This window comes from Rhinopithecus bieti, unplaced genomic scaffold, assembly GCF_001698545.2.
Source record: "Rhinopithecus bieti isolate Rb0 unplaced genomic scaffold, ASM169854v2 scaffold_1014, whole genome shotgun sequence".
Taxonomy (NCBI): Eukaryota; Metazoa; Chordata; class Mammalia; order Primates; family Cercopithecidae; genus Rhinopithecus; species Rhinopithecus bieti.
In genome coordinates this window covers 4,024,600-4,045,431 of record NW_016803499.1, presented here as the reverse complement: position 1 = coordinate 4,045,431, position 20,832 = coordinate 4,024,600, and the positions used below count along the sequence as shown (strand labels likewise).

Below are 20,832 nucleotides of genomic sequence, written 5' to 3'. Positions count from 1 at the left end.
GAATACACAGCTCAGGTGGCTTAAACAGCACTTATTTCTCCCAGCTCGGGAGACCAGAAGTCCAAGATCATGGCACTGGCCGGCAAACTGGTTTGCAGAAAGCCATCTTCTCTTCACAGGACGCAAAGGGTTGCTCCAAGATCCCTTTTATAAGGGCACTAATCCTGTTAACAAAGGCTCCGCCTCCTGATGTAATCACTTCCCAGAGTCCCTGCCTCCCAGCCCCATCACACTGGCAGTGAGGGTTTCGACACATGGACTGGGGGGGACACAGACACACAGCCGCTGCAAGTCCTCAGCTTCCATTCGTGGCCAGCAGGGTGGGCTGAGTCAGAGCTGAAAGGCAGGCGGGGCGAGGGGGCGGGGAGCTGAGGAAGGCTGCCCCGAAGGCCACACCAATGCTGAAGACCCAGGCAGAGCCGCATGCCGGCTGGCCGTGCTCTGAGCTCTTACAAGGAAGAGTGCAGAGCTCCATGCTGGGAGCCCCTCCTCAACAGGATAAACAGGACTCGGGGCCATTTTTGCTCTGAGGCCAATAGCCAGTGTTCCCACACTGGGCCCCTGGGGGAGGTCATGGGACCAAGAGCCAAGGCTGTGGCCCAATCAGTGTCCGCTCACATTGGGCAGCGCTGGAGACCTGTGCCACTGCCTGGGCAACAGCTGCTGCTGCAGGGGCAGGTGAGCCTCAGTGGGCAGCAGACAGAGATGCACTGTGGCTGAGGGCTGCTATAGAACAGTCCTCAGGGTGCTGGCCAAGAAGGCCGGGCACGGCATAGGCCTGGTGACAGAGCACTGCAGGTGGGCAGCTTCGACCAGACAGGGACTCTCCCACAGCTCTGGAGGCCAGAAGTTTGAGATCAAGGTGGCAGTAGCATGGCTTCCCTCTAAGGCTGTGAGGGAAATCTTCCAGGCCTCTCCCATAGGAGCTGGCAGTTTCCTGGCAACCTTTAGCATCTCAAAGCACCACCCTGATCCCAGCCTTCATGGCGCCTTCTCCCTGTGTGCATGTCTCTATATCCAGACTCCCCTGACTCCCTTTCTTTTGAGACAGGGTCTCGCTCTGTTGCCCAGACTGGAGTGCAGTAGCACAATCAAAGCTCATTGCAGTCTCGGCCTCCAGGGCTCAGGTGATCCTTCTGCCTCAGCCTCCCAAGTAGCTGGGACCAAAGGCACACACCAGTACACCAGGCTAACTTGTAATTTTTGTAGAAATGGGGTCTCACTATGTTGCCCAGGCTGGTCTGAAACTCGTGCTTGAGCAGCTTGCCCACCATGACCTCCCAGAGTGCTGGGATTACAAGTGTGAGCCACCACACCCAGCCCAAATTTCCCCTTTTCATAAGAACACTAGTCACCTGGGTTAGACTCACCCTAATGGCCTTTTTTTAACTTGACTATCTGCAAAGACCCTCTTTCCAAATAAGGTCATATTTTGAGATACTGGGGATTAGGACTCCAGCATATAAATTTGGGCAGGACACAGTTCAGTCCAGAACAAGTGTTCAGGGACACAGAGATGATGCACCAGTAGGCAGGGTAGGGCAGGGGGCAGACTCTGCCCTGCCCCAGGACTTAGCTCTGATGGCGGCCTTAGGGGAAACTAGAGGGGTGGGATGTGGGGAGGGGTGCTGAGCATTCTGTCGGGAAAGGTCAGTGTGGGCAGAAAGTCGGGATGGATTCTCTATGCTCAGTTGAGGGGGAACAGGGCAGGTGTGTGCCCAGCAGCATGTGGGCACCATTCACCCCCATGAGCCCTGGTGCCCTGTGGTGTTCCCGATAGGCAGGCTCTCATTGCCTGAGGTCAGAGCCGGGCACAGGCTGTCAGTGCGGCCAGGTTCTCACCAAGGGGGCTTCCTGTCCTGGGCCTGTATGATGGAGGTCCCTGTGGCACACTCTCATGGCCTGTGCCCTCTTGGAAGAATCTAAACCACACCGTGGAGGGGTGCAGAGCAAATGTGTGTTGCAGGAGTTACTACTGGTCTGAGATCATTTGCAGAGCCTCTAAACACCCCGAAAAGTCACAAGCCCCACTCCTGCGGGTGCCTCCCGGCCCCAGCTGCTTTGGGGAAGTCGGCATTTTTAGTGCCTTGATGGTATTTAGAGTCTAATTACAAACGCGCATCACTGGGACCACATGCTTGGTGCTGGAACTGGCTCTTCATTGATGGAAACAATGTTTCTATATTAAGTGCAAGATTCAGAGCCACTTTAGTGGCTTTTGCAAGCCCAAGTTTGAGCTGGGGTCCCCCACAGACCCCTCCAGACCTCATGTCCATGTCTGTCCACTGGGCCTGCATCTAGGGTTCAGGGTAATGCAGAGTGGTGACAGGCAGGGTGGCCGCCTGCCTCTGCCCCAGCACCCACATGACATTCCCCCATTCTGCCTCCTCCTCATGCTCCGAGAGGCTGTTGAAGGCCCCTTGTAGACATCCCTCTCCTTCTGCAGGGGAAAGATTTTGGTCACAAGGTCAGTGTTTTTTGAGAGCCAAGCTCTGCCACAGGAGACTGGCTTGGGAAGCTTAGATTGATACAGGGCTCCCCAGTCATCTGCAGCTTCCCTAGGAAATAGAAATCAATTTCATGAATGTCACCTGGACTGCTTTTGCGACCAGCATTGTGCAGAGTTCAATGTGTCCCTTCCCAAAATTCTAAATGCAGATGGCATCAAAGGCAGTGATACCAGTTTTCTGTTTCACTGGTGGCTGGCAAGAGCCACAAATTCAATGCCCCCTCAAGCTGAGAAAGTGACGTCACGGCCCAGGAGGCTGGGGCGGGTGGGCACAGCAGTTCTCTCAGCCCCAGCTAACAGCAGGGGAGAGTGCCGCATGCAAGTGGGAGGCCCAGCTCCCCAAGTGCGAGGGTTCTGATTTTTCAATGAAAACTGAAATTCTAGACTTTTTATGCAAAGGTTTTGTACTCTCTAAATTGTGACAGCTAAGTTGAAACTGACTGAGGCACTGTGTGGGTGGGATTTGACCCTTGGTAATCGCTGGATAGGGACCAAAGGGAACATCCTAGGATGTGTGTGGATGGTTTGAGGCCCTGTCGGCACCACATCCCTGCCCCCAAGTGCTTGCCAGGGTAGGAAGCCATGCTGTTTACTGAGGACACCCCATTAGAGAGGCAGGTGTCCTGCCCACGGGCACCCAGCAAGCAGCAGGGCCCCACGGGCTCTGGACCCAATAATACGCTGATTCTGGAGGGGTGCGGGTCCACCAGGACCAGGGCTCTCCGGCTACCATCCCACCATGAATGGGGAGAGAGGGCCCTCCAGGTGGGGCTGGGACTGCAGGGGAGCTCGTCCAAAGCACCGTTGTTTGGAAGTGGCTCATGACCTAGGAAGACCTGGGCGAGACAGATTCCGGAGGTCAGAGGGGCATCAGATGCCCAATAACTGATTCCAAACCTAGCTCCACCCCTGCAAGCCCTGTATGCCCCTTTGTCATCAGCTTTCAGAGAAGCCAAGTGACGTTTCCAGGGCCCATGGGAGCCTCATTTCCTCCGAGCTCTCCTGAGCAGGTCCTGCCATTTGCTGCCATCTGCTGAGGGCAGCAGGTCTATAAGGGATACAGGGGACAGAATAAGGAATTGGGGAGCCCTGCTGATTAGGAGTTAGGTGGAAACAGCAGCTTCTGCAGACTCAGATACAAGATATCACATCTGGCCAGCCAGCCTGGCCCCGTGCAGGAGCAGCTCTGGCTGGGGCAGCATGACTGTGTGGAGGTGCCGCCAGAACGTGCACCCAGGCTGTCGGCTACAGACAAGGAAGGTGCTGTGGCCACCAAGGTCCTCGGCCCCACAGCCAAGCTTCCTGAGAATACCCCATGGGTGGCTCATGGTCGTTGAGAGGCCCTCTGGTCGTTTTCCTAAAACAGTCTCCCCTGCCCAGAGAAGAGTAATGTCTATCTCTGACACTTCCGAGGAAAAGGGCTCTCCAGGCCCTTGACCCTTCCAAGGCACAGGAACAAACTTCTCCCCCTAAAGTGGCCAAGGGCCAGCTCTGGCCAAGATCATGGAAGGACAGCATCCAGCCATCACAAATGAACCACAGGAGATTCTGGAGGATGAGGATTCTAGGGAGTGAGCCCAAAGCCGTGATGGTTAGCAGGCCGCAGTCGGAGGCCACATCCCCAGCCCCTCCTTGCCTAAGCGGCCGGGCTGCTAGAGTCCCCATCAGCCCAACGAGCCCTCAGTAGGTCCCAACTTGAGCCTGGCTTCTCCAGTGACCGGCGACCCATCCCTGTGCCAGTCCCGTAGTCTCCCAAGCATCAGATCCAGAGAATGCCCCACAGTGGGTGGCAGGAGCGAGCAGGCAGTAATATGCACTTTCTTGGTTGGAGCCCTCTCAAGGCCTGGCACTGGGGGCCTGCCCAGAGCAGGGAAGCTGGTCCTAGCCCATCTCAAGGTGAGGCCAAGTCCTCCCCTCTCTACCCACAGCCTTACAAGGGATGACCCCTGGGGATCTAGTGGCCAGGCAGCTGGGGCCTCCCTACTGTCAGGTCTTCTCACCAACGTCTCACACACTGGCCTCGTGACTCCTGAGCCTGGGCAGCCTGCCTCCTCCATCTCAGTTAGAGGCCCCAGTGTCTCGGTGCCCCCCACATGTGTTTGGTACCTCATACTCACATCTGCTTGGGTCACATGCTTCATCTCTGCATCGGACCTCAGCACTCCCTGGCCCATAACCTCACCCTGGCATCCTGGGCCCAGCTCTCAGGCCTTGGCCTTTTCTGCGCCCCCGACCCCCTAACTGCTTCCTTGCCTATTCCCACCCCAGGACTCCACTTCACACTGCTCTTTCCTGGTGGGTCCAGGCCTCTGTTCCGTCTCCTTTTACTTGGCTCTGCCGCCTTAGGTGGTACTCAGCCATCTGAAGTTATGTGTTCACTTCTTTGTGTGTTGGCCAAAACTCCCTCATGAGGACGCAAACTTCCCACAGATGGAGACAGAGACAGCTGAAATGCCTGTGCCTCATGGTTTTTAGTGGTACCAGGAACAGAAACACTGGAATGACTGAGTGAATGAATGAATGAATTCCTGAGCAACAGCCGCTGCCCAGGTGTGCTGATTGGAGGGGAGAGAACCAATATAACGTGTGGCTTGTGTTCGGTTGCCTGTCTGTACCACAGCAGCAAGGGTCCTGCAAGCTGAGGTCTGCCCTCCGAGAATTCTCGGCATTCTCTTCCTTGATCTGGCTTCTTTACTTCCTAAATCCATCTGCTTTCCTAATTACATTCTGAGAACCTCAGTAAAAGGGACAGCCCCAGGAGTCACCTTGCAAAGACCACTGCCGCTCTAGGTTGGCCTCTCTCCCAAGGCCCCACTAGGATGGTCCTGCTCCCAAGACTATATCTTCAGGGCGGTTCAGGGTGACCAGCTGTCCAGTGGGCCCAGGACATTGGATACTCACTGCTGAAACCGGGCAGGTCTGAGTACGTGGGAATGAGCCGGTCCCACAGCAGAGACTGCAGAGCAGCTGGCACGGGGACTGCCCTGGCACCACTGAGTCCTCCCTGGGCTCCTCACAGCTCTGCAGCCATCTTGGAGGTGACTGAAACTGGAACATCCTGGACCTGTCAACAGTATGGGGAGCCGGGCGGTACCTGCTTCTATCCAGCTCTTACATGGGTGTTGGATTTGTGAAAATCCACCAAGCAGCACCCAGGCTTTATGTTTTCTGTTTGTGGCTACACCAGATGTTTAGTTTTTGGAAAATCCATAGCACAAGGAGGACATACGTACAGCGCAGTGTGGCTGGTAAGGGGCATGCCTTCTTGGCTGTTGTTTACCATCAGGGTGCTTTTCTTTGTTCGAAGGTGGTGCGTAAAGTAGCTGTAAACTTCACCTTCCCGGGCTTCCTCCTCCCTGCTGCCCCCTAGAGCCCTAGAGACAGCTGCCTTTGGGCTGCGCTCCCATTCAGGAGGTGCTGGGATGAAGGTGCCAGAGGCCCCCTGTGGAGCTCAGTTCCGTGGGCAGGGGTGGGGCCGGGGCCTTTTCACAGCAACATTTGAAAACCACTAAGGGTTATTCCTGCAGTAGCCAGGGTGGGCAGTGTCAGCCCAGACGCCCACCCAGTTCCAGTCTCTATCCCTCGGGTTTTCCTCTGGGAGTGGCGTGGGGTTGGGAGGTGGAGGCAGAGGCCAAGGCCATCTGCTGCTGAGCGTTGCTCAGGGAGATGAGAAGAGCAGACAGCAGAGGGCCAGGGCCCAGCCCACCTCTGCCTGTGGGATGGCACCCTGAGTCCGTTCCTACTTCTGTGCTAGGTGCATTTGCCATGGTGAGAACAAATGGGGCAGGGGAGGTAACCGGCTCCTAAAGGGACCAAAAGCTCCTCAACTGCAGGGCAGTGGCCACAGTGTGGCAGCCTTGGGGGTCCCCAGCCTGCCACTCACCTTCCCAGGAGCACTGGGACAGCTAGCTCTCCAGGCCAGAACGGAGACAGGTCCCTTACTCTGTGAGCGCCCTCCTGGGCCAGGCTCTTCTGCCTTCCCAGGCCTCTGAAGCAGGAGAGCAGGGAGGGAGTGGGAGGAAAAGGGCCGCGTCAGTGTGATGTGCGTTCCCAGAATATATGAAAAGCAATTAAGCGCCACGTTTCCTCCTCCTGTGAGGATGCAAAGCCTGGCGCTGCAGCCCAGCCCTGGAACTTGCCTGTCAGGCTCTTCACATGCACTCTCTTGGTGGCCGTGAAAATTGCCCCAGGCCTGTAAGAGTGAGCAGGTAAGGATGCTCAGGTTAAATAGGAATCAGCCCTTCCTCCACAGCAGCTGTAGAGGACTCAGTGGAGAGCTGCAGTGTCACAAGAGGGCCTCCCCGCCTCCCCACCTCCCCACTTCCCCTGGCCTCCTGAGCCACAGTTAAGTGACCCACAGTCACAGCAGCATTCATTCTGGTTTCCCCAAAAGCACCTTTGCTTCCAAAATGATGACGGTCTCACTCCATTCGTTTCCCTGCATTCGCCCCCCTTTTAGGAGCCCACATGTCTCTGCCTTGGGTGGGTGCTGGCTGTCTTGCTCTCCGCTGGCTCTCACTGACGCCATCCTCCCCGCCTTCCCACAGGTTAACAATGAGAATGTTGTCAAAGTCGGCCACAGGCAGGTGGTGAACATGATCCGGCAGGGAGGGAATCACCTGGTCCTTAAAGTGGTCACGGTGACCAGGAATCTGGACCCCGACGACACTGCCAGAAAGAAAGGTACACGCCCCACATTGCCCAGCTCCAGCCTGGGGCCCTACCGGGGTGGGTGGGGGTGGGCAGGATAGCTGGGGGGCAGTGGGCCCTCTCTCCAGCTGATTCCACACTTCTGAGAGCCCAGGAACAGGGACAAGGCTGGAATTTGCCGCCAGAGCCCATGACAATGACTTGGGGCTCACAGGCTGCCGGCACATCCACCAGGAGTGCCCTTTTAGTCACTAGCAGGTGTCCCTTCCGCAGGCTTCTGACTCAGTGTCCCGTCCCCTCCCTCCCCCTGCCCAGGCCCACCCATGAGAGGGCAGGCTCTGCACTGCAGTTCAGAGATACAGCAAGATCCTCCTGAGCACCAGTCCTGTCCCATCATAAGCACACCTGCACAATCCCTGACCACCGCAGCCAAACAGCCTGAGACCCACCTGCCAGCCACAGGGCCACCGCTGGCCTTATTCCTATGTCTGGAAACATGGTCTGGGGTCTCACACCCATCTCTCCTCTGCCCTCCAGCTCCCCCGCCTCCAAAGCGAGCACCGACCACGGCCCTCACCCTGCGCTCCAAGTCCATGACCTCAGAGCTGGAGGAGCTTGGTAAGTCACACACCCGGCCCAGCCCCATAGTCGCCATGCCTGTCCCTGAGCTGCCCTTTGCAAAGCAGCAGGCTGTGCATGACCCCATGCTTGCTTGCTACCCCCTTCCTGCCCCCGTGCCCAGACGTGTGTCAGGAAGTGCCCCTGCATGCCCAGCAGCCCCACGTGTGCACTTCCCTCGGAGCCTCGCGGGGAGTTGTTGCTAGTCCTGCCTTTCCTCTTTTCTGTTTATCTAACATTGTTTTGTTTTGAATTTTTGGGCCTCTCACTAGTGGATAAAGGTAAGCAGCCCCACTGGGTCCCCAAAGCAGCTCCCCCTGCTGTCTAGGGCACCCCCACCAACATCCATCTCAGCCCAGGCCTCAGAGGCCTGCGCGAGCTGCTCCCCATGTGGCTCAGACCAGAAGGCTCCATCCTCCGGGGATCTGTGTAGATAGCGTGGGCTTGGCAGAGCAGTCCGGTCTGCACAGCAGGCCTAGGGAGCTCCCGGCACCTTTGTATAAGGTCTGCAAGGAACAGAGAGAGGCTCTGGCCCTCTGACTCCATCTTGTAGACAGAGGAAGGGCGACAAGCAGCCACGTGGGCCATGTTGGCCACGCAGGATCCTGTTCCGGGGAGTCACCATGGAGCCCAGGGACACCTTTGGAAAGAGGGTGGCTCTGAAACACAGAGATGGCGTGTGGGTGGAATTGTTTGCTCCACTGGAGCACAAATTGGAGCTGGTGAAGGCAGCTTACATGGTCACAGAAATGAGCCCCTGCCCAAGGCCCACGGTCCAGTCCAGCTGGCCCAGGAGGTTGAGAGCCAAGCCCCGACCGGTACTCTCACTCACAGGCCCTGTCCTCCCTGCACTCCTGGCACAGGCAGCTTTCCCGAGAGGGGTCTAGCAAGTGCTGCCACAGTGGTGAAGCAGTAGTCATCCTTCCTCGGCCAAGGGTGCTGAGGGCGGCCAGGCATGAGGCCTCAATCCAAAAGAGCAGCCCTGCAGTGGCACTGCCCCACCCACCCAGAACCAGTAGTGCCCCGCATGGGAAACCCGCTTCCACATGCCCCAGCCTCACTGTTGATGGAGGAGGTGGCCAGCCCCCACGCCCTCTCCACAGAGGCCTGTCCTGGGGCTCGCCTGAGGGACAAACCCTGCAGCTCTCATCTTTCCAAGGGGTGCCCCCGCGAGCTCAGCTCGGTCAAGAAACAAAGCAATGAGGCAGGAAAGGCCACAGATGCACTCTAAAGGCTGGCCCCACCACCTCTGCTCATGTCTGCTCTGAGAACTCATCCCCCACTTTGGCAGGGTGCTGGTGGGACAAGAGGTGCTGAGGAAGAAGGAAAGCCCCTTTCCACTGCCAGGCAGTAGGTTAACGAGCAAGGCAGACAGGACAGAGTTGTGCGGGCAGCCAAGGTTTGCTGTTCTGTGGATAGCGCAGTGTGCGTTTGCAGCGTTCCAGACAGCCCCTGCCCGCTGCCCCAGTGCCGGCCCAGCCTGCTCCTGAGGCGCCCGGAGCTGACAAGGCCCGAGTGTAGGCTGCGGGCGGGCGCTGCATCCTGGTGGCTCACGGCGCTCCCCTTTCTGTTTGCAAGCCTCAGTCCGGAAGAAGAAGGGTAAGGGAGGCCCGGTATCTGTCTCAGCCCCCTGCCCATCACCCCCCCCACCCCAGCCCGCCCCCCCGTGGAACAGAAACCTCCTTTGTGACGCCGTGCAGTCTTGAGTGTGCCGCAAAGCCTTGTGTTGCCTTCTCCCACCTGGTCCTGCCCGAGGAGCCCCACCCTGGAGCACATCCGTCTGTCTGTTTTTTCTGCTTGGCTTCTCCTGTCTGTGATTCCCCAGCGTGTCCTGTGTTTCTTCCCTGACCTGTGTTCACATCGTCATGACCGTGAAGCTGGCAGGACCCCTGTTTGGTCTTAGCTGGGCAGCCTTCAAGCTCTGTCTATGAGGCCTCCCAGGGGCCTGAATCACATGGGGCTCCCTGGATGGGGGGTTGCAGGCGAGCAGAGCCCCTGGCTGCATTCCTGACCCTCAGGAACCCTTTGTGGTGGGCAGGAACTGCCTCCCTTTAAGGCCCAGAAATCACCCACTCCCCAAGAGGCTGCCCTGTGCCCTGTGCCTGGCACTGGGGGGAGAAGGGAGCAGGGTGAGCTCTTTGGCTACACCTCCCCACCCAGGGCTGGTGTGGAGTGGGAGACTGGCAGTCACCATGGAGTGGGCAGGCGGACTGCAGGCCCCAGATAGACTCGGGTCCCCCCCTTTCACAGCAGCAAGCACACTGGGGGTACTGCTCGCCTGCTGCTGGACACAGCTCCCCCAACAATTAAAAGCAGCACTCCCAGCTTTTAATTCATCTCTTGGAGTTGGGAGGCCCCTAGCATCTGGCCAGAGGCACTGGCCCTAAGGCACATCTTAACTGTGTCCCAGTCATGTTAGATGAGAATGGGTGAAGTGGGCATAGAACCACCACTGCCTCCTCCCCTGGCTGTCCCTGCCTACCGCCCCCGCCTGTGTCATCCCAGTGGCCTCTGTGCAGCAGCCCTGGGCTTGCACCAGCATCCTACGGCTGCCCAGAAAACTCCCAGCAGGCTTTCTAGGCCCCATTGCTGTGCCGAGGATGTGGACGCCCGGGATACAGAATACCCTTCTATGTCGTGCAATGACGTTTCTGTGTGAACGCCCCTTCAATCCAAGGCCAAACCCCAGCTCACAGGAATGGCCTCTATTCATCACCTACCCGAGGAAGATGCCCCCACCACGGGTGCCAGGGACCCGGTTGTCAGAACAGCGCGGGACAACAGAAGTCCCTTGTCAGGGAGAACAGTTCGGGACTCAGGTGGCTGAGCCGCTGTGGGCGCCTGTGGCCTGCTGGGACCTGGCCCCATCCACACTGCCCTTCCTCCCCAGGGTGGCATCAGAAGATAAGAGGCATAGCCTGCACGGCCAGGCAGAGTCCACACATAGCACGGCCAGGAGCTCCAGAGAGAGAACATCCACCTCCCGTCTGAGCAAGAGAACCTGACTACAAATTTGAGCTTAAATGCCCCAGAGCCCCAACCCCAGCTATAACGGGGGCAGGGGTGGGGGCAGGAAGACCCCAAAGGGACCAGCAGCCGTGGCCCGGCCTGGTCACACTGGGGGGGGGGGGGGGGGGGTCCAGCTGGGGACTGAAGACACCGAGAGGTACCGACAGCCCCTGCCTCCCGGGCCATTGAGTGCATCCCACGTTGCACATGCGAAGTGTGGAGCACACATTGGGTGCGTGGCAAATGCTCCAGGACCCTGGTGCTGCCTCCACCCGTCTCTGGGAAGCCTGGCCTCTCGGAAAAAGCACTCACCACACTTCAGAAAGGCCATGTGGAACAAAAGTCAGGCCTTTGCAGTTGTATTGAGTTGAAAAGTGACCCCCAAAGTTCTGTGAATGGGACCATATTTGGAAATAGGATCCTTGCAGATCTAATCAAGATGAGGTCATGCTGGACTCGGGTGGGCCCTAAATCCAGTGAAGTGTCCTTGTAAAGAAGGAACAAGCCAAGAAACACCATGGATTTCATCCTCCCCAGACCCTCTGAAGGAACCTGACCTTGGACTTCCAGCCTCCAGAACTGTGCAGGATATGTTTCCATTGTTTTAAGCCCCCCGGTGCATGGTCATTTATCTTAACATCCCTGGCAAAGCACCTCAAATCCCAACTCTGTCCCTGCTAGCTTTACCCTGCTTAATGGTCCCAGGTTTTCAGTTCTCCATCTGTAAAATCTTTTGTTTAGTATTTAAGTGTTCTCTGAGCACCTGCCCTAGACCCCAGACCCTGTGCTGGGCTCAGGCAGAAGCCAGCTGTCAGGCAGGATTTGGGGTGGGGCCTCTGCCCCCGGGCACATGAAGGGGACTGTGGCCTCCACCCTACCAGGCACCTCTGACTTGTACCTTCAGACTCTAGCCCTTGGAAGGTGTGTGACTCAGATCTGCGGGCCAGGACCAGTCCACCAGGGTCTAAGCACATACTTCCCACCCTGCACTGCCTCTTTGGAAGATTAAACCAAGAGGCCAGCCAGCTGGCAACAGCCGCTGCTTCTAACACACACGGCTTCTGTCCTCTAACATCTGGCACTGCAGATGTGTGTGTTTTCCTTTTCGAAATGGAGTGACATTTATACTCTCTCACCCAGAGACAGGATGTAGTGGCACTGCACCTCCAGAGAGGTAGACAGACCACTTCAAGCTCACATAAGGGGAGAGAGCAGTGGTTGAGAACCGACAGGGTCCCTGGATCATCTCTGGATCATCTCAGAGGTTGTGAAGCAGACCATGGAAAGCTGAAGAGCTGGAGCAGCCCTATGCAGCCCTCCTCAGGGTCTGGTCTGCTGCTTTCCCCCAGAAGGTTCTGAAGAGTCGATGGGGAAACAGCTGGGCACTCTGCCCCTCAGTGGAGCTGGCTTCCAGGCTCTGGGCCTGCCGTGTGGCCACAGGCAAAGGAACTCGCTGGACAATGGACCTAGCGTCGCTTCAATGCAGAGCCCGTTTCCTACCTGGGGAAGCAGGAGACTTGGCCACCAGGTGCCTGTGTGGTCCTGGGCCTCCCGGCCTCAGCATGGACGCTGGGATTGTGTCACTCCTCGATTTGGTGACTCCCTTAGTGACTTGCTGAGGATGCAGAGCAGTGGCAAGGTTTCTCTAGCATGGGGCACGCTGCTTCGTGCCCCCTATCAGGGGAACCTGCACGGAAGTCAGCCCTTGGTCCAGAGTCAGCTCATGGGCTGGGGGGTCTCTGGTAACAGGAAGGGCAGGCAGGTGACAAAGCTACCACCTCCCCTCCCTTTTTCCTGTGCCTGGTCAGCATCACGTGTGTCTTCTAGAGAGAATACACGCTTGCTCAGAGGGCTGAAATATGGGTGACTGCTGGGGCATCTTCATCAGCTCCTCACTGGAGTATTTTGGGATTTGACAGTTTCAAATCTGTCTGAGGCTCGTTTTCAGTCACTGAGCACTTCATTTGAAGACTGCCAGGGGCCGGATTCGCTAATCCCCTTCATCCGGAGTCCCTGAATAAAGACCTAGTTCTGAGCTTTTATAAATTAAGCATAATCCTTAGGAGTCTAGAATGAGAAGCAGGAATCTGCAGTCCTGTGGCTTTTCTGAAAAGTCTCCATATCCTGGTAAACAAGATCTCCAAGATAGGGACTAAGCAAGTCAGGCCAGCACGCTCCCACTGCCCACGTCCCCAAGAGACAAGGGCCAGGAAGGACCCACCCCCCTGTAGGGGACCAATGCAGGGTTTTCCTTTTTCATTTGAATTACACTAACTCTAACTTAAAAAGGAATGCTAGCCCCTGACCCTGTCACCCCAATACACCCGGCTGCTCTCACCTGTTCTGGTTCAAAAGAACGTTTGTTTTGGGGTTACTGGGAAGGGAAAGGTTTAAAACAGAGACCAAGCGTCCACAGTCAAAGTGGCCACAGCTTCAGGGATGCACCTGCAGGGACTTGACCCTCCGACGTGGTGACTGTGATGATGGGAAGGGCGCCCCCACCCCCGCCTCGTGGTTCTCCTGGATGAGGCAGAACGTGCCAGTGCTGACCCCAATCATTTCCAAACAAACATTCTGCAGCCGTTGCCCACCAGGACCCAGGGCTGGGCAGCCCATCCACATGGCAGGCACAAGGCTCGGGGGACCCTAATGCCAGCCCCAGCTCCCGCCTGGTCCCATGGTTTGCCCCTGTATGGCCTTACGCATCTCAGACCTGAAATGTTTTCTCTTCAACAAGGGAACAGTCCCTTTACTACAGCCAGCTTCTCATGAGGATGAGAAACAGGATGATAGCCCAGAACCTGCCCCTGATTCAGGGATGGTTGTCATTATTGACCAGGACACCTGTCCTTCACCCTGGGCACACATTTACATGAGGTGTATTTGGCAAGAGGCCTGCCACAGGCCTTGAGGTCCTAAAATCACAGCCTGTAGCCTGTTCATTTTGGGAATGTGAGGATTCAAGGCAGTGCCCCGGGGAGGCCAGGCAGCAGACCCTCAGTGTGCAGTGGATGGAAATGAACCAGCCTCATCAGCTGCGGAGTTTGTTAATACATAAAAAGCAGACGCATTGCTTCTGGAAGGGCCCAGTTGGAAACAGGAGCTTCTTGAAGATTTGGCTCATTTAAATTATAATCCCAGGAAAGCTGTTACGCCCTAGAGTCCCTCCTTCTTTGATGTGCCCAGACATGGCCAACAGCATAGCGGAGCCTGGCCATAGCCTTCCCACACCCACCTGCGCTCAGGCCTTCCCCTGCAGGGCCTTGGCTCTCCTGCATCTTCTGGGTCTGACACCTCTGTCAATGTTCAGTGCTGATAACTTTCCTTCACCTCAGCTATTCAGCCACCTTAGCCTCTGAGCTTACCATAGCCTGGAAGTCCAGCCAGAAGGAGTTCATGACACAGGAGGGATGCCCAGGGGTTTCTGGCTCGGATGGGCCTTCCTGCATCTCCACAGGTGCAGGCCTGAGCACAGGCAGGTGGCAGCCAGGAAGGCACCCTCCCCTGTGTGCACCTGCGTATAGTATCCGGCTAGTATCCGGCGGGCTGGATTCTGTGGGGTCCCTAGAGCTCACCACCTGGAATGTGCCCATGGGATGTTTTGTTGGGCTCCAGCTGTTCTTCCCCTAACTTGGTGGCATCCCTTCTGGGTCATGTTCATGGAGGTACATGCTGCTGCACCCCACTCAGGCCTCACCCTCCACTGGGGTCAGAGGAGGGGCCCAGGCCAGCACTGTCAGCAAGCAGGTCTGGGGCATCCCCACCCCACAGTGCCCTGGCTCACCACAGTTGTGGGACATAACTCCCTGGTGACGGAGGCACATCTCAACCCGTTTCACTGGAGAAAAATACTCTGGGGGCCACCAGCGGCCACATCTCAGTTGAGGCAAAGAATAGCCACTGCCTAGCACCCCCACTTCCAGGGACAGACCAAGCTGGAGCTGCACGTCACAGTCGGCCAAAGCAGATCACCCAAGCGTCAGCCTGGTCCTGAGTCAAAGGGGAACAGCCCAGCTGATGGGCAAGGCCAGGGCAGAGAGGCCTGCACAGAAACAAATTTGACCCCAGCCATCCAAGGAGTTCCACCCCAGCCCTAGGAGGGGAAAGGATCCTTGGAGGAAGCAAATTGCTGGAACCATGGCAGGTGGACCCGGCCCGTGCAGCCCAGAGAGATTGACAGGGACCCTAGCAAAGGGAATGTGAGACGAGGCAGCCATGCAGCACCTGCTGCAGCCGGAGGAGCTGGGCTGAGGAGGGCAGAAGAGGAGGGTCTTGAACACAGGTGAGGACAGCATGGCTCTGGACTGGGGTCACAGGTCGCAGCCAGGATGTCCCCACTGCCAAGTGAGATGAGAATCGAGTGTTTCCTACCGTGCCTGACCAGTTCCCTGAGGAGCAGAAGCTTAGCATCCACTGGGGGAATGACAAGACCCCAAGGAGGCATCAGGCTCATCAAAGAGCCAGCAGGGCTTGTGGGTCCAGGAATCACAGGAGAGAATGCGTGCGCAGGGATGCAGCATTGGGGCCCAGTGAGCCCGCAGGCCTGGTCAGCTGGACTTGGTCATGAAGGGAGAGTGCTGTGGGGGGAGATTGGGCTGCCCGGACACTATGGGGCAAGGGCTTTCTTGCTTTGCGTGAACACTTGGCATTTTGCTGACAACTGGAAACATGGTCCAGGCCAGAGGTCGGCAAATGCCTCCCTGAAGGGCCCGATGGTAAGTGTGCTGGGCATGGCAGCCATATGGCCTCTGTTGCACATTCTCCTGCCTTTTCTTCCCCCTCCTTGTTTGAAGGCTAAAAACATATGGCTTGGCGTGGTGGCTCACACCTGTAATCCCAGCACTTCGGGAGGCCAAGGTGGGCAGATCACTTGAGGTCAGGAGTTTGAGACCGGCCTGGCCAACATGGTGAAACCCCATCTCTACTAAAAATACAAAAGTTAGCTGGGCATGGTGGCGCACAGCTACTCAGGAGGCTGAGGCACGAGAATTGCTTGAACCCAGGAGGTGGAGGTTGCAGTGAGCCAAGCAGCCTGGGTGACAGCGAGACTCCATCTTAAAGAAGAAAAAAAAAAGTATAGACTGACCTGAGGTTCTGGCCCAGTGCGGGCAGGACTGGTCCAAGGGTCTGGAACACAGGCCTGGAACCAGGCCCCTCATGCGGACTCTACCATGAGAGTGTCCACAGGTGTCAGAGTTACGTACGTCTCAGCTGCTCTGCAAGGTTGAGGGGCCATGACAGGGTGCCCGGCTCAGTGTCCCCAGCACACCCCCATTTCTTCTCCCCAAACTTCTGTTGTGGGGACCTCTGGTCTGGGCTGCCTTTGTCAGGAGCCTGATGCCTTCGTGTTGGACAACCCTGAGCCATGCTGTGGCTCTGGAAGCTTTGCCCATGGGTCAGCTCCCCATGAGAAGCTGCCATGACAGGTAACTTCCGCCTCATCCTGAAGAACAACTTGAAGATGGGGGCCTTCCTCCCTGCACTCTGCTCAGCTCTGACCCACACAATAGCCCCATGGCTCAAAGTCTGGGCAGGTCTTTAGCATACACTTCATGGGAGGCCACCAGATGCTAAGAGTGGGCTTAGGGTGGCCAGAAGGCAGAATGTTCTAGATGGCCTGCTTCTCCCCAGGGAGTAAGGCCAGTGCTGTCTCAAAGGCTCAGAATGGGGTACACCCACCAGGCACTGCACTGGCTTTGTCCCAACCCAGTGACATCTCAGAAGTACAGCTGGAGTCACCTTTTCCACAATTGGGACTGGAAGACCAGTTCTCCAGGTCTCAGTGGCACAGGGCCCTTGCATTTAAACAGCCCTAGACACACCCTTATGCCTGATCCCAAATACCTGAGATGAAGCTAAGGCATCAGGAGAGCTCCAGGATGTGCTTCAGTTTTCAAGTAAAAAAAAAAAAAAAAAGTGCTGTAAATGTCCTTTTAAAAGCTTTTGTTAATTGCTAAGGATCCCTTATAACTAAATTTTGGCTTTCATTTTTTAAAAGGAAATGGGAAGGTTCTGCGTTGGGGAAAATAAACAGAGACCTTCCCTCTGCAACACTTACTAATGCCTGGGGCTCCTGAGCACCCTGGCTTCTGAAACACCCACACTGCTTTGGATGGCAGGTCCTCATGTCTTGGCAATCACAGTTACAAAGGAACCATATTTTTGAGTCTCTTTTTAAAAAAACAAACAAAAAAAAATTCAAAAAGTCAGGTTAACCCTCACAAGAATAAATCCCATTAGTAAGAATAAAGTGATTCCACTAAAGAAATGGCCCAAACACCTGTCATTCCAGCACTTTGGGAGACCAAGGCGGGTGGATCACTTGAGGTCAGGAGTTCAAGATCAGCCTGGCCAACATGGTGAACCTCCATCTCTACTAAAAATACAAAAATTAGCCGGGCGTAGTGGCAGGTGCCTATAATCCCAGCTACTCGCGAGGCTGAGGCAAGAGAATTGCTTGAACCTGGGAGGTGGAAGTTGCAGTGAACCAAGATTGCACCACTGCACTCCAACCTGGGCGACAGAGCAAGACTCTGTCTCAAAAAAAAAAAAAAAAAAAAAAACAAAACAAAACAAAAAATGTCCCAAAAAGCTTCAGAGTCCTTGACGGGCTGGGCACTTCCGAGGAGGCGACAGAGCTGTGGAGGGTCTTCTATGTCCACACCTCGTGCATGCCTCCAAGGATAAGGTCTGGGAAAGGAGCCCATGCCCCAGTGGGAATGCATGTGGCAGAGGCACATGCATGCTCCTCACAGCAGCAACAAATGCCCCCTGCACAGTTCTGGATGCTGGAGTGGCTGCTGCACCTGTGTGCTTTCCTATGGACGCCCAGCTTCCCCCACTGGTGATGCTGCTCCAATCCTCACGGTTCTATTGCAGATAAACCCGAGGAGATAGTCCCGGCCTCCAAGCCCTCCCGTGCTGCTGAGAACATGGCCGTGGAACCAAGGGTGGCGACCATCAAGCAGCGGCCCAGCAGCCGGTGCTTCCCCGCGGGCTCAGACATGAACGTGAGTGGCTGTACCTTGGGACCACGCGGGGCAGGGGCCGGCAGTGACCCAGGAAGTGGGTGGGCTGTCTCAGTAGCTGAGGCGCACATGCTGTCATGTCTGGTTCATGCTGTCCAGAGGTGGGGCCCAAATCTAAGTAGCCACAGGACGAACAGCCGGGTCCGTGCAGACTCACAGTGGTGGGACAGAGCAGGCCACATCCAAGCCCCGCCACTCCCTTACTGCACTGACTGCCTCTGCTCACTCAGTGCCCTGACCCTCAAAGGTGTCCCCTGTCATACTTTGCTGAGGACCTGTGAACACACGGATGTAAGAGGCCTTGACGCATGCTTCAGACAGAGGTGATCTTGCCTCCTGTTCCACCCAGAGCACAGAAATGCTCCGGTGTGGAAGAGGCCATCTGTCCCACATCCCATGTGGCAGTCCCCTACGTGCTCCAAGATCCTGGGCAGCACTTGTCCTCGGAGCCCGAAGCGCCATGAAAGGCTTCAGTGTCTGCTGGGTAGAGTGGGTGCCTGGCTTAGAGCAGGCTGCCCATGCCATGGTCACCTTCCCTAGGCAGTCAGGAGGGCACACAGCTGGAAAAAGGGCCTGGGGCAGAGGCTGCTTGATTCCCCCGGGCACATCCTGAGGAAGGCGCGGCCTCCTGGACCCTTGGATTGCTTCTCCATTTTCCAGAGGCAGCCATCTGAGCCTGATGTCAGATTCCGGCACTGCCTACCTGTCGTGATTGCTTACCTAACTTAGTGTTCCCTTTGAACCAGTATCAAACTGCCTCACTATGTCTAGCCTTTTCTTGAACAGTAACACCTATAAATATTATAAATTTACCACAAGGCTTTTCTGGAATGTGCATTAAACAACTGTTAATGGTTACAATTAAAATATCTGCTCTCACACCTCCTCCCATCACCTCTGAACTTCACAAGGGGCCTTCCCCTTCAGGCCCTGCCTGCCCATCCTTGCCTCCCTCTTTGTTCTCAGTCCTTCGCAGCACCCATGTGCCCCATCTAGTTGGGGGGTGTCTGAGACAAAGTGCCCTCGACCTCCCAATTTCCCCCTCCAGCCTCAGGGCCATACAGTGAGACAAACAGAGGCTGTGGACACATGGAAACTGCATCTCCAAGCTGGAGTAATAAAAGCTTGCCCACGATTATTTCCATTGAGCTTCCGCATCTGATATTCTTCTGGGTTGGCCTTCAATACTACGAGTTTGGGGCCCTGAGCCATCTCAGTTTTGCAAACAAAGCAGCAGCCTGGGGAAGCGAAAGGGTTGGCAGCACCAGGACTCTGCTTCCAAGGTGGAGCGGGGGAGCGCTAGGCTCCTCCTGGAATAGGCCGAGGAGGGAGGAGGCCGGGAACAGCTGCTGCTGCAGACTCCACACCGTGCCCCCAAGCAGCTCCAGGGCTTGCTCACGCTCGCTGGCACACACTACGCTAATACCTGGTTGGCCTTTGCACATACTGTGGGGCTAGTATCATGAGCCTATTTTATGAAAGAGGAAACGGTAGCTCCTATGGAAGGACTTGATGGTCACATGGCACATGGGGAGCAGCATATGGACCCAGGCCAGAACCCACTGCCCACCAGTCTGTGCCCTTTCCCACGGGACATCCAGCCTGGCCCCCATCTCAGAGAGACGTGTCTGTCCAGCTGCTCTGGCAAATGGTGTTGCAGCAGACCACATCTCCATGGAACAGGGCATGCTGCCATCCTAACAGGGCTAGAGGCCAATAGCAGCTGCAGTGAACAGGAAATGCACCTAGAGAGGGCCCTTCCTGGGTCCTCAGTGCTGTGGTTCTCATCAGCCCCACTGGAGATTTGAGGTGGCTCCAGAAGCAGCTTGGGGAAGCCACAGTGACAGACGTTCCCTTGTGGCCTCTGGGCCCTGTGACCCTGGGTGAGGGCTGGCCAGGGCTGCATCTCACCCTAGGCTCTCCGGTTTGCAGTCTGTGTATGAACGCCAAGGAATCGCCGTGATGACGCCCACTGTTCCTGGGAGCCCAAAAGCCCCATTTCTGGGCATCCCTCGAGGTACGATGCGAAGGCAGAAATCAATAGGTAAGAAGCATGGCACTCCCCCACAGAAGTTGCCCCTGGGCTTTCAAACAGCTTTAGAGCTCCTCGGGAGTTCTGACCCCTGGGCCTGCCACAGTTGGCTTGGCGTCTCACCCCAGCAAGGCCCTGCCAGCCTACCTACCAGCGGGCAGGAACCTGGCCTTGCCCACCAGGGAGCCATTGGAACATCTGAGTGGCATGAAACTTATGCCCTCTGAAGGACACAAAATCCACTGTGGCTTCTGTAATCTTGAAGCCCAGTTATCTGTATAATTCCAGCAGAGTAAAGGGGCGGGGGGGCAGGGTGGTCCGAGCCAGCCCCCCTGCCCCACCTGCCCTGCTCAGGGTGGGAAGGGCAAGTGGGTTCCCTGCATTCCCCGGCCACCACCAGGCCTGGAGGATGAGCTCAGCAGATATACTTCCAAGGGTGGTCTGGTCAGGGTCTCGAATGCTAATGAAATAATGTACTGTGTGTTGCAGAAAACTGCCTTCCTTTCTTCTTAATGTCACAATTATTCCTGTTGACTCTGTTGCAGGCAAAAGTACACTTGACCTTGAGACAAGGTCACACTTGACCCTTTGAGACAGTCCCTTTGTGAGATAATTCAGCATTGCCTTTATTGTGTCAATTCTGATAGCAGCTAAGGCCCTTGCCCTGTGAGAGTTGTGGGGGCAACCCTGGGACTCTGGTCTGCCCCGCCCACCCCAGGGGCACTGTCCTGTGTGTTCTGGAAATGCCTCTGGGCTGCTGTGCAGAAGCGCAGTGTGCTTGTGAGTCTGAGGTGGATGACTGTAGGCAGGCACTAGGCAGTAAGTGGCCATGGAGGTGGTGTCTGCTGTGCTTAAAGCTCCCCCTGCACCAGCAAACTCAGGGAGAGCTGCGTATTTGTCTTGCGGTTACTGGTTAATAACAACTGATTTCCTCCTGTCAGACAGCAGAATCTTTCTATCAGGTTAGTGAACCCTTATGGTTTGGA

At 56.3% G+C, this 20,832-nt stretch overlaps 1 protein-coding gene across 2 annotated transcripts in view; it reads left to right on the top strand.

Annotated features, from left to right (window-relative positions):
* Positions 1 to 20,832, top strand: part of SHANK2 (SH3 and multiple ankyrin repeat domains 2) — a 667,466-nt gene that overhangs the window by 625,248 nt on the left and 21,386 nt on the right. For both annotated transcript variants that reach the window (XM_017887194.1, XM_017887185.1), the window contains exons 17-23: positions 7,057 to 7,192; positions 7,697 to 7,777; positions 8,050 to 8,058; positions 9,356 to 9,376; positions 17,666 to 17,796; positions 19,747 to 19,858; positions 20,788 to 20,808. In XM_017887194.1, coding sequence (XP_017742683.1) covers positions 7,057 to 7,192; positions 7,697 to 7,777; positions 8,050 to 8,058; positions 9,356 to 9,376; positions 17,666 to 17,796; positions 19,747 to 19,858; positions 20,788 to 20,808 — 511 coding nt within the window. The remainder of the gene's footprint in view (positions 1 to 7,056; positions 7,193 to 7,696; positions 7,778 to 8,049; positions 8,059 to 9,355; positions 9,377 to 17,665; positions 17,797 to 19,746; positions 19,859 to 20,787; positions 20,809 to 20,832) is intronic.